This window comes from Diabrotica undecimpunctata, chromosome 3, assembly GCF_040954645.1.
Source record: "Diabrotica undecimpunctata isolate CICGRU chromosome 3, icDiaUnde3, whole genome shotgun sequence".
Classification (NCBI taxonomy): Eukaryota; Metazoa; Arthropoda; class Insecta; order Coleoptera; family Chrysomelidae; genus Diabrotica; species Diabrotica undecimpunctata.
The window spans coordinates 153,317,931-153,331,505 of record NC_092805.1 but is presented as its reverse complement, the minus strand read 5'-3'; the positions used below and the strand labels follow the sequence as shown (position 1 = coordinate 153,331,505).

Below are 13,575 nucleotides of genomic sequence, written 5' to 3'. Positions count from 1 at the left end.
TTTCGTAATTTAATTCTAATGGTTTCATTATTACGGATTTCTATTACTTTTGTTTTTTTTAAGTATCCAATTTTATTAGCTAAGCTGTTTATGCACGGAAATTTCAATTATATATTGTAAACAAATCGAACGATAAAACATTTTCCATTAACTTTTTGAAGATTGTCTTCGTGTTTACATACCTACTGTTTGTCAACGTTTCTCTGTTGGACTGATTAAATTTTTCTCGTAAGTGGAAAATTGGGTTTTTTTTGTAACAAACGACTTCCTGGCTGGAGGGGTTTTCAATTTTATTGAATATTGTCCTAACGGTTGAATAAATTTTAGATAAATAACGTGAATTTCAAAGAAAAAATAAAACGGTTTGATGTTGATATTGACTGAAAACAATAGTTTTTTATGCCAGAATTAAGCCAAGGTAAGTAACAGGTGAATTCTATACACTTTATGGATGTAACAACTGGGATTATAAAAAGTACTTCGGACATGGAATGAGAGGTCTTAAATATAGATTGCTACAAAATAATATGCAAGACATTGATGCAAGCATTCTATTTAGGGTGGCTCTTCTTCTTAAAGTGCCTATCGGTTCCGGATGTTGGCGATCATCACGGCTATCTTTACTTTATTTATTGCAGCGCGGAACAGTTCAGTGGTAGTCGTGTTATACCACTTTCGTAAATTTTGAAGCCAGGAAATGCGTCTTTTTCCCGGTCCTCTCTTACCATTTACTTTCGCTTGGAGAATCAGCTGGAGAATGCCGTAACGTTCTTGATTTCTCATTACATGTCCTAGATATTCCAACTTTTTAGTTTTGACGGTCATGAGAATTTCACATTCTTTCCCCATTCTACGCAGGACCTCCACATTAGTAACTCTGTCAACCCAGGATATACGTAAGATGCGCCTATAACACCACATTTCGAAAGCTTCGAGCCGATTCATAGATGCAACAGTCAGTGTCCATGCTTCCATTCCATAGAGCAGAACTGTGAATATGTAGCAGTTCAATAGACGGCATTTTGTTTTTAATGATATGTCTCGACTGTTGAAAATGGTTCTCATTCTAACGAATGCTGCTTTTGCTTTTATTATTCGCTGTTTAATTTCTGTTGAGTGGTCCCATTGGCTATTTAAATTGGTGCCTAGATATGTATATTGCTCGACTCTTTCGATATTCTGTTGGTTGATTGTAAGTTGAGCGTTTAGTATTGGTTTTTTACTAATTGTCATAAATTTGGTTTTCTTTATGTTAAGAGCTAGTCCGTATCTGTTGCTGACTTCTGTTATGCGATTTGTTAATATCTGTAAGTCATTCAGATTATTGGCAAAAACTGTAGTGTCATCTGCATATCTAATGTTATTCAACCATTCACCGTTTATTAGTATTCCTTTCGCACAACCGTCTAAAGCTTCCTTAAATACCCATTCAGAATAAATGTTGAACAACAATGGAGACAAAATACAGCCCTGTCGTACTCCACGTTCTATTGCAATTTTATCAGTTAACTGGTCTTCTATTTTGATTTTGGCCGTTTGATTGTAGTAAATGTTTCTGATAATTCTAAGATCTTTGTTGTCAATTCCAATTTCTTGCATTAGAGTCATTAATTTGTCATGTTTTACTCTGTCAAATGCCTTCTGGTAATCTATAAAGCATACGTATATGTCACAATTCACATCCCTGCATCTCTGAAATAGCACCTGTACAACAAAAAGGGCCTCCCGTGTTCCCAGAGCATCACGAAATCCGAATTGTGTTTTTGTTAGTTGTTCCTCACATTTTGTATATATTCTTTTGTGAATGACCTTTAGAAATGTTTTAAGTAAATGGCTCATAAGGCTTATAATATAATAGTCTTCGCACTTTCTCGCATTGGTTTTTTTTTGGAAGATTTATAAAAGTTGACACTAACCACTCTTGGGGAACCACGCCCGTATCATATATACTGTTAAATATATTTGTCAACCATTTTATGCCATCATAGTCCATAAGTTTTAAGAATTCTGAGTGAAAATTATCAGGGCCTACCGCTTTACCATCTTTGGTGCTTTTGATGGTATATTTTACTTCTTCGACTGTAAATGGTGGTCCAGATTCGCAATTGGTGTTTGTTGTAATACCAGTGTTACTTCGTATATCTCCAAATGTTTTTTCTACGTATTTAATCCAAATATCTCTTTTATGCTCTATTTCCAGTACTATGTTTCCCTGATTATCTGTCAGGAATCCAGTGTTCTTGTATTTATATAAGCCTGCCGCTTCTTTAATCTTTTTATGGAGGTTAAATGAATCATGTTTTTGTTGTAATGACTCTATCTCTGTACACTTCGAGCTAAACCAATTTTCTTTTGCTTTTTTAATAGCCCTTTTTATTTCGTTATTTATGTTGTTGTAGTAATTCTTATTATCTTTAGCGTTTCTTCTGTCTTCCATCATACATAGAATCTCCTCCGTCATCCATTCCTTTTTATTTGTTCTTTCAGGTTTTAAGTATTGCTCTGTTATTTCTTGACTTACTTTGTGCAAATTTTCTAGTTCTACATCTGTGTTATCTGTTTCTTTACGGGCCCATGGTTTTTCTGTACGAGCCCGAGTTTTTTCTTTTAGGCGTTTTTGTACCTTTTCCTTTACTGTTTTATTTTTCAGTTGGTTAATATCGTACTTCATAATTTTTGGTCTTTGAACTTTCTTTAAACTAAGTTTCATTTTGGCGATAAGTGGATTGTGGTCCGAATTTATGTCGGATCCCGGGTACGCTTTAACAGATGTTATAGAGTTTCTAAATTGTTTGTTAATAAGAATATAGTCTATTTGATTTCGTACCTGAGGAGATTTCCACGTATATAGTCGTCTTGGAGGAAGATCATAAAAGGTGTTTGTCACTACGAACTGTTCTTCAGTTGCAAATTCAATCAAACGGTCTCCGCGTTTATTACGTTCCCCTAGACCAAAGGATCCCACTAAATTTCCACTTTGGGGATCCCACTAAATTTCCAATTTAGGGTGGCAGTCAATAAAATTAACATAGCTATTATGGTAACCAGCATTCTGAAAGGATATGGTAAACGAAGAAGAAGTAATACAACAAAATTTAATAAATCACGGTACGTGATTAGTTAGGAAACTAATTAGTACAATTTAGAATATCTCTAAAACCCATCATAAAGAAGAACCCTAAAAGCACAACTAAGAAATTTGTTTTTGCTTTTATTTAAAACATTTTAAATTTCAAACACATTTATTTCTATACTGTAGTAATGATTTTTAAAATGACAACATAGTAATATTCAGATCTTTAAAGTGATACTTATAAAAGGTATGGAACTTCTTAAACCAATTTTCTTTTGCGACGTTTTCCTTTCAAATAAAAAGTATCCTTAGATCAATCTAAAAATAAATAAATAAATATTTGCCTTTCAGTTTGATCCCGGCAATACTACTTTGCGAAGAAAATTTAAAAGAAACATTTTAACAAAAACGATCAAAAATGTATTGGATATGTAATATCAACTTCGAATACATATGCATATTTTGCAAATGTGTTTCCGATAATGGTATATATGTCGTGAATTTTTAGATTTTTTGCTTTTATACTTTTATGCTGCTCTGCAAAACTACTTTAAGATATTATTAAACTTGAGCTTATTCCATGAGGTAGTACAAAACTAATATCTAACAAAAAATACGTGATTGCTATTTTTTTTAGTTTATTGTTAAAACGTAAGAAAAAAACTATTGTGAACAGTTTTTATTTACACATTTATACAAAATAGAATATAAATTAAATAACATAAAAACGGAAGTTTATTTGAATTATTTAATCAAATTTAAAAAAAAACTTACATTTTTAGTATTTTATTTAAGCATTCATAAGACTAGGTGGAAAAAACAAAGAGCATAAAATTAGGTGAAGGATACAAGTTGTGGTATGTAGGGAAAAGTAACACTATAATAGAAATGGAGTTGGTATAATTGCTGATGGTAAACTTAAGGATAACGTAGTAGAAGTTGTAAGAACGAGTGATAGAATAATGTCAGTGAAATTTGTACTTGAAAAAGAAGTATTGAATGTGCGTGTATGCTCCTCAAATAGGACTGGGTAAGAATGAAAGAAAAGATTTCTATGATCAATTAGATGACATATTGAGTGATATTCCATCAAAGGAGAAAGTTGTAATAGAAAGTGATTTTAATGCACATGTGGGCCAATCCAGGACAGAATATGAATCAATACATGGAGGACTAGGATTTTTAACTAGAAATGAAGCTGAAGCAACTTGTTATTTACAGAAAATGAAGCAACTTGTTATTTACAAAAGTGAACAAAATCAATCCCAAATAGATTATTTTATGACAAGGAAAGAAAATATACACGAATGTAAGGACTTCACGGTAATAGTTAGTGAGACAGTAAGTTAACAACATGAGTTGCTTGTACTGGACATCCAGGTAAAAAGCGAGACCAAACCAATATATCGGAGAAGACCACAAAAAATCAAATACTGGATGTTAAAAAAAAAGACAGAAGGTCAATTCAGGGCAAAACTAGTATAAAAAACATGTGTTGAAACATGAAAGGAAGTCCTAATACAATTTGAAGAAAGATGGCCAGTATAATTAGAGATAATGCAATTGAAATACTTGAAAAAACGTTAGGAAAGAAGTTTGTGAATAAGGATACCTGGTGGTAATCTAACGAAGTTTAGGAGAAAAAATAAGAGAAAACAAAAGATTATATAAACAGTGGCAAGTAAATAGGTCGACCACAGATTGTCAAAACTATATGGTCGCCAAAAAGGAAGCAAAAGTATCAGTAGCAAACGCTAAAGCAGAAGCGTATAATAATCTATACGATTAACTTGATACCAGCTAAGAAGATCCCAAGATTTATAAAATAGCCAAACATAGAGAAATAATGCAAAAAATTTTAATCAAATTAGATGTATCTGATATACTGACAGGTTATTAAATGAAGAATTTGACAGACAACCAGTTGAGTTAACAGAGACAGTAACAGTAATGGTGACCAAAATAACAAACGAAGAAGTGGCTCAAGCAATTCAAAAAATCAAGAAAGGAAAAGCAGTTGGGACAGATGATATTTCTGGGGCAAATAAACTCTTAGGGAATAAGGTTTAAAACTCAATAGGACAAAAATATAGTATTTGGAATGTTCATTTAAAGATGGAGTTAGTACAAATAGAATGATATACTTGGATGGTAAAATGATTGTGATAAGTAATAGTTTTAAGTACCTAGAATCGGTGTTACAGAGTAATGGAGGAATAGATGGAGATGCATGCAGTAGAAATAGATTTGGATGGACGAAGTGGGAGGAAGCGAGTGGTGTGTTGTGTAATAAAAAAATTTCAATGCAGCTGAAGAATAAATTCTATAAAACAGCAATTAGATATGATATGCGGAACTGAATGTTGGGTAGTTATAAAGAAAAGAGAACAATGAATGCATGTAGCGGAAATGAGAATGCTTAGGGATAAAATTAGGAATGAGTATATTAGGGTAAGTCAAGGGGTAACACCAATTGTTGCCAAGATGAGAAAGCATAGATTAAGATAGTTTGGTCATGTTCAATGTAGAGACGCTACTCACCCAATATGAAGAATTACTGATCTACGAGTTCCTGGAAGTAGTAGGGGAGGAATACCAAAAAAGACCTGGGGGAGACGCTTAGGCAGAACATATCGGTGAAGGGTATTAAAATTAATATGACCCAAGACAGTCTTTTATGTAGAAATGTAATTAGGGACATCCGCATAAGGATGAAGGAAAAGAGAATGATGATGATGATTTAAGCATCAGAGAAGAGAAATATACGAGGAGGTAATTTTAATGCACATGTGAACCAATCCAGGGAGGATATAAGTTTTCAGTTTTGAAATTAAAAATGAGGCTGCAGATGATGATAAAATTAGTAAGCCTTACATATGGCGATTATTAACACATTCTTTCAAAAGCGACAAAGTAAACTTAGATTCAAAAAACGATATGAATGAAAATGAAATAGATTACTTGATGACAAAAAAACACAATGTGCGCGAATATAATTAGTTCAAGGTAATAGTGAGACTGTGAGTCAACAACATAATGCTTCGACGTGCTAAACATCAAAGTAAAAAGCAAAAGGAAACCGAAATGTCAAAGAGGACCACAGAAAAATTAAATGATAAATGTTAAAAGATGAAAAAGAAGATCTACCCATGGCCAAAATAGTAGAAACAATAAGCTAAAACATGAGAGGACTGTTATGAATGATTTGTATCATTAAGTTATTACAATTAATTTTGTCTATCTAAAGTATAAAATTGATTAAACATTAATTATTAATTAACTTTTCAAGTAGTCATAAATTTTCTGTAGTTACAAGTACTACCTAATCAATTAGAAACATGAAACTGTTATAGTGTCTTTGATATTCGGTACTACCAAGCTCTATTGAAGACCACAAGCAAAGGAAATCAGTCATGAAGTACCCTTTAGGTATAAATAGCTACCAGTCGAGTGTCAATTTTTGGTCATTTTTGGGTTGAATTACATGAGGACCATGCTATGTCCTATGAATCTCTTTGAGCATTATAGAAAATTAAAAGTCATACAGAGAATTAATTATTTAATAAATAATCAATTTGATAAAGTTATTTGTTATCGTAAATGACAAGGATTGGTAATCTCTGGGTATTTGGATCTTCTCGACCTTCTTTTCCTGGTTACATGCCACATCTGATTTGATGTATAAAGTAAAACCTTTAATGGTTTTCTTTTAAATAAAATTTATACCTCGTATACTTCTTGCATTGGGATGTGTCAATTTATTTCAGGCCTTTTTATTTATGTTGTTCAGAAACCCCGTTTTTTTGAGACATTCTTTATAAAATGTTACCAGTGCAGCTTGAAAAACCATTGTAGAAACAAAGAAACATAAAATATCATTGGAGAAAAATAAAGGAAAAACAGAAAGTTGCTTCCCCGGAAAAGTGTGTAAATGTTACCTACGAAAACGAAAAAATATAAGGTAGGATCCATTTAGTTTTTAATATTTCACGCGGAACTTACAAAAGCAGGTCAAAGCAGCCCACAAAGAAATCAGTGTTAGTTCTAGTATTATAATAATCTGTAATAATATTCTTTTTTTATAAATAGTCTGGTGTGCGCTGAAAAAAACGTTCTTGCAGGTATATAATTTTTTTTGTTTTTCTCTTTTTTAAGCTAGAATAAATAGATTGTGTTTAATAAAGAAAAAGGCAAGTTTTCTTTATTGGTTTCTGTGTGGAACATGTGGCGAATGACCAAAAACTTACTACGGACAAACTGGTAGAACTTTTAACAAACGTATAGCAGAACACCAAAGGGCTTTCAATTATAGAAAAACAGTTTCTACGTACGCACTTCACCTTCTAGGGCATAATCATTCTTTTAATGACCAATTTCAAATTCTTCACATTCAAAATAAAGATCTTTAGCTATCTTTATTAGAATTTACGGAAATTAACAAATAAAAAATACAGAGATAATTCTGAATGATCAACTTGAGACAAACAGTTTTCTCCTCCTCATCTTATTCATTTAAAGACTATAAAGTGTAAATACATATCAAAAATAGATCACTTGAGAAGACACTCTGCCGAAACAGCTGTAGTCATAATAATTAATAATAGACCTGACCACATAATTCATTTACCTGACCGCGCAAATTTATCCGAATACAGATACATATTCCATCTAATATCTGATCAACCTGACACTAGGACGTATGAAACAAAGATATATAAAATAGCCAAACAAAGAGCAAAGAAAGCTACAGATTTTAATCAGATTAGAGAATATAACCGAGATATAAATAATAAAATACTTGTCCCCGAAATAAATGTCAAAACGCAATGTAAAAGAGTTTTGAGAGTTTAATAAATAGAGAATTTGACAGAAGCCCACTTAAACTATTAAAGACAGAAATAGGACAAATACAAAACGAATAAAGAAGCAGTATATTATAATTTATTTACAGAAACAAAGGAGATATACATTACACAAGCTACTAAAACATGGAAAAAGTAATTGGGAGACGTCCAAGTGAAGAAACCGAAATATAATTTTGCCCTTTTCTTCATTTGTTTTTATACTTTGTTTGACCACCACCAAATCTTTATTTTCAAACTTCTTTTGTAAGGTTTTTTTAAGTATTTTAATAGAAGTACCCCTAATAAAACTACAGCCCATATCCAGATCAATGAAATTGATCAATTTCATTGATCTCACGAGAATTGTAAAAAATGGCAAAAATCGCGCCACATTAATTTATTTAACACCTTCATAGAAACGGAGTTTATTTTCGGCAAAATATAAAAGCTGCATATGAAAACTGCACTTTTTACATTTATGTTGCATCTGAAAACATAAATCTGAAGAAAGCCTCAGGATATGATCTAATTACTGGAGAATTACTAAAAAAAAATACTAGATTTTTAAGCAAATTTATGGAAAATAGCTGAGGTAATAATGATACCAAAACTAGGAAAATTACCAACAGAAGTCTCTTCTTACAGGCCAATATCACTTTTACCAGTAATGTCAAAGCTGTTCGAGAAACTCTTGCTAAAAGGAATGAAACCGATAATAGAAGAGAAAAATCTGATTCCAAACCACCAATTTGGCTTCAGAAATAAACACTCTACTATTGATCAAGTACATAGAATTACTAACATAATTAAGAAATTGTTAGAGGAAAAGAAAGTCTGCTCTACAATATGTTTAGACGTAGCTAAGGCACTCGATAAAGTACGACATGAAGGTTTAGTGTATATGTAAACTGAAATCCTTTGCGCTTAGACAATATTCAGAAATTCTACAGTCATACATATCTGATAGATACTTCAGAATCAAACAAGAAGACGTTTACACAGATTTAAAAGAAATTAAAGCAGGAGTCCCTCAAGGAAGTGTATTAGGTCCAGTCCTCTACCTGTTATACACATGCGACATACCTGAACTAGAAAATGATGCTATAACCACCTTTGCAGATGATACTACCATTCTAGCAGTAGGTGATACCAGTGAAGAAGCAGCAGAAAAATTACAGTTGTCAATAGATAAAATCCATAAGTGTACAAAAAAATGGAAAATCAAACTAAACGAGTCTAAATCAATTCACGTTAATTTTACAAACAAAAAATTCAAAACATTCCAATTAGAATAAATGATGCCCAAGTACCGCACGCATCTACTGCACAATACTTGGGTATCACACTTGATGCAAAGCTTCGCTGGAAAGGCCACATCAAAAAGAAAAGGAAGGAACTAGGTATTCGTTACAAGAAAATGTATTGGCTGATGGGAAGAAATTCAGTTTTCTGTGTGCTAATAAAAGTAATATCTAGATCATCCAGAGATTCCAGAATAAAGTACTAAGGAACATCGTTGATGCTCCTTGGTACATCAGAAATGTCGACCTCCACAAGGACCTTGAGATGGAAGATGCAAATAAAATTATCAAGAAGATGGCAGGTAGTCACGAACAACGGCTCCATAAACACGTAAACATCGAGGCCATCCAGCTGCTCGATAATACTGGGTTAGAAAGAAGACTCAAACGAACAAAACTATTTGAGTTAGTGTAAAGTGTAATTAATTACTATTTAAATGGGAATAAGCCACAATTAAAGGTTAAAATACGTTTATTGACGTTTATTGTTTATTGTTTCAATTTCAGAACAATATTAAAAGTGTAATTAGTGTAAAAGCATAGCATAGTGTTGTGTTGTGAATTTGCATGTTAGGTATTAGTGCATAGCTGTTAGATAAAATAAGAGGACGCCATAGGGTCAGCTCTTAGAATGCTTCCTTTAGTAAATTAAGACAGATAAAAACTGATAATTGGTCAGCTTTGACCAGATTCCAATAGTATAAACACAGAATGTGTTTAATATAAAAAAAAAGTTGCATCTTAAAATATATCGTTAGGAAATTTGGATCAAAAGATATCGAATTTTTACTGACATGCAAAATCGATGGTCGCTTCCAGCGTTATTTCTAAGAGAACGGTTTATTCTATACAAAAAATGCTTAAAAAAATTTTGTTTAGAAATATCTTAGGTTAATTTTTTATTTTAAACATTATTTTCTACGGTGTACATATTCTTGGTAAATTGATTTTTTTGCGTTTTTACCCATTGCGAGGTAGTTTTTAGAGGAAAGCTCAGGGGTAAAAGTGGTAAATTTTTTTGCATTTTTTTTGGGGTGCCAAAATTAATATTATTTGCAAAATTCAGCTTATTCGTATAATTTTTAGGGGTCAACTCTCTGACGACTGGACTATAAATAGAAAACTTAATAATTTTTCGGGTTTGGTTATTTCGAACCCCATTAAAAGTATGGCTCCGTAGAAAACTCGAATCCTCTCGTTAACTTGTACTCAACACCAACCCTAAAAAACTTGAATTAAACTAAGTATAAACTTACCCAAGTGCCTTTTGGAGTTGGGAGTGATGACAGAGTCTGAACTTTGCGCCACTTTGCTGAAAATTTTAATTGCTTTCCGAATAAATAAAATGATGTAGCTCCGCCCAAGTTCCACCTTTTCGGAATAACGGTAACACTTTTCTGTTTGTTTTGCACTTAATTCAGATTTAAGAGGAAACGCACACTTTAATCTTAAATTGTCTATAGGTATTTTAACATTGAGAACTTTCTAAAACTGTATTACGCTTACTGTAAAATATAAAATTAGTTTAGGTGCTTGGTTTTGTGAAAATAGAGATTGCAGCTTATAATTGAAGTGATTAAAGAATCTTTCTGTTCTGCTTCATCTTTATACAATTTCAACGCGACAGTATATGATTAATATGTTTTCTGAACAGAGGTAATTAATCAAATCTAAACTGCAGCAAATTGTTCTATGCACTATTAGGAAAGTACATATTTTCTGTATACATTTTAATTTTGTAGTTTTGTAATTTTAAGTTTGTTGTATTTTTAAATCCCTTTTATTAAACATTCTTATTTTTTGTTTTATTATAAAATTAACCTCATCCAAGGCCTAAGTTTTAGGTTACATAAGTTGACATAAGCGTTTCATTGAAGAGGGAATCCCTTCTTTTATTAAAAAATATTCTTCCTGAAAACTTGTACCCACATTCCGTACCTTATTTCTAGGAGTTATGGTACTTCTAGGAGTACCAAATGATTGACACAATGCGATGGCCTAACTGCAATACCCCGTATCTGACAATTTTGAGATTTTGAGACTTTCATTGCATCAGGTTTGTTGGGTTGCCTAGCATGTTATGTAAAAACCCTGTATCATACAAAAAATAAGGAAGCCTTGGAAATTGCTTTTATTTAATATCCCGTATTGCTCGTCAGAAGACATGCGCATAAAAATATCCCGTATCTGTCATTTGTACATTTCATTCTTCTACAACCTATACGTGTGTGAGTTTGTTTAGCTGTTCAGTGAATTAATTATATTTCAAAGGTAAGTTTTACCACTATTTTTATTAAAAATATATTTCTGCTGCTATTTTTATAAATTTTAAGTAACCTAGGATATTATAACTTGATAAAAGGGTCTTATATTGTGAGACCTTACGATACGGGATATTGAATTCTTGTTGTGAACAGATTTGCATACTAATTTTTAGTAGATACGGGCTATTATTATAACATTGTGCATTACTGTTTTTGTCCTGCTAAAGTAGCGGGATTGATATTGTAGTTTATTTAACCAAAATTTAATCTAAGGGAACTGGTTTTAATATGAATCTAGTCTACACTGAGAAAAATTTAAAAATAAAAACCTCAGTTAGGTATACAGGGTGTAATAGATATTAGTACAAATAAGAGATTTATTAGCCCTATGTTTTATCAACATTTTTTCTTGTTTTGAGTTGCCCTATTATCCATTAAAACATTTGTGATTATACCTTTTACAATCTGTATAGGATTAAGTTATCTTAATTATGTTTTTTTTTTCAGATGCAGGCAACTCGATCACACAGAATTTTGTCTATGGTTTTAAATCGAAAAGAAAATAATCAACAGCCACCTAGCAGTAACAAGCAAGTATCTGAAACTGCCGTATTCACTGAGTTCAGTGAATAAAGCAAGTGCCACATATGGGACCCTAATACCGATAGAAGGATATTTTCGAGATACTACTGATTGGCATGATACTGAAAATAACTCCATTTTGCTGAGCAACGTTCAACAGCAAATATTTCAAGATGAAGTCCTCGGTGAAGTCGCACATGAGCACCTTGTAGAAACAGATAAAGTAACAGAAAATACTAATCCAGATACTTATTTAAAGAAAACTCCTTTATTGGAAATGGCAATTTGCACCCTAACCCCAGTTCAAGCATCACCTCTCAGGATTCCAATCAAAACGACGACGACTATATCCTTGAAGAAGATCCCGATTTTTTAGACAAAACTTCTAATAATAAAAAGAAAACAGACAGTGCGTGGAGCTCAGATGAAGATAAACTAAATGAAGAAATTAGAGTAAGACGCAAAAAGAGGAAGGCTAAAGGTAAAATTCACAATTTTACTATGTCTAACTTAAAAAATCATGAAGGCTTTAATTATTGGTGGGCTAAAACAGAAGGAGATGTGTGTGCATCTACTTTTGCTTCCATTATTATCCATCATTATTTTTCTTCCACAGGATTATATAACATGTACTGAAGAAGCGCGGATAAAACCAACTCCATTTAAAGCGCAGATGCTTACTCAAACATTTTTTAAAAACTATGCATCCTGCGAACTAGCGTATAGAAGTATTCGACCTATAAAGATAAAGAACGATCCGATCGTCACAGATCTCAGGGTGTTAATGTACGATCCAGAGAAAAAACAAATTTTGTTCAAAACTAATTTCAAAGATTAATTTAAGCCATTACTTGTACGGGCCTGTCAATCCCAAAGGTCTAGAAATGTCGTCGTACCCTAACTTGTACAACCAAAGACTAAGTACATATATAGAGTGGTAAATATATTCATTTGCAAGACCTTCAAGTACTTTTACCTACCGACTGTCACATGTTTTACAACAATTTACCCAAAGATAAGAAGATTTAGGTAGATATCTTAAAAGTTTTTAGTTTAGTTGTTATTTGTTTTTAGAAAGTTATATTTATTAAACCTAATTTCCCTTTAAAGTTTAAGTTACATATTTTTTTACTGTTTTTCTTTACATAATGTTTGTAACTTCTAATAAAATTGTTTTGTACCAATTTTCGTTTTGTTTTTACCACCTGTTAAATTCATACTAAAAACCCATATCTAAAATTTATGTTACAACATTTTTGACAATACCCCGTATCTACACAAAAAAAACTCAAAATACTGCAAAAGGTACTTTTTCATCTTTTATTTACTAAAAAATGAAATTATTCATTTTAAGGTCAAGAAAAAATCTTTTGTTCATTAATAATTTTTGTTTAAAATCATATTTTGTCTCTCCTGTAAAATTCACTTATTTCAGATACAGGTTATTACAGTTAGGCCATCGAATGGCGACTAATTAAGGTCAATTTTAAATAATACTGTTATGCAAACGA

The 13,575-nt window shown here is 32.0% G+C and overlaps 1 protein-coding gene across 1 annotated transcript; it reads left to right on the top strand.

Moving 5' to 3' along the window:
* Window positions 1-4,072: 4,072 nt before the first annotated feature.
* Window positions 4,073-4,423, top strand: LOC140436097 (uncharacterized). The gene has a single exon (XM_072524805.1). It carries the CDS (start codon window positions 4,073-4,075, stop codon window positions 4,421-4,423), a length of 351 nt encoding a protein of 116 aa, XP_072380906.1.
* The last annotated feature ends 9,152 nt before the right edge of the window (window positions 4,424-13,575 follow it).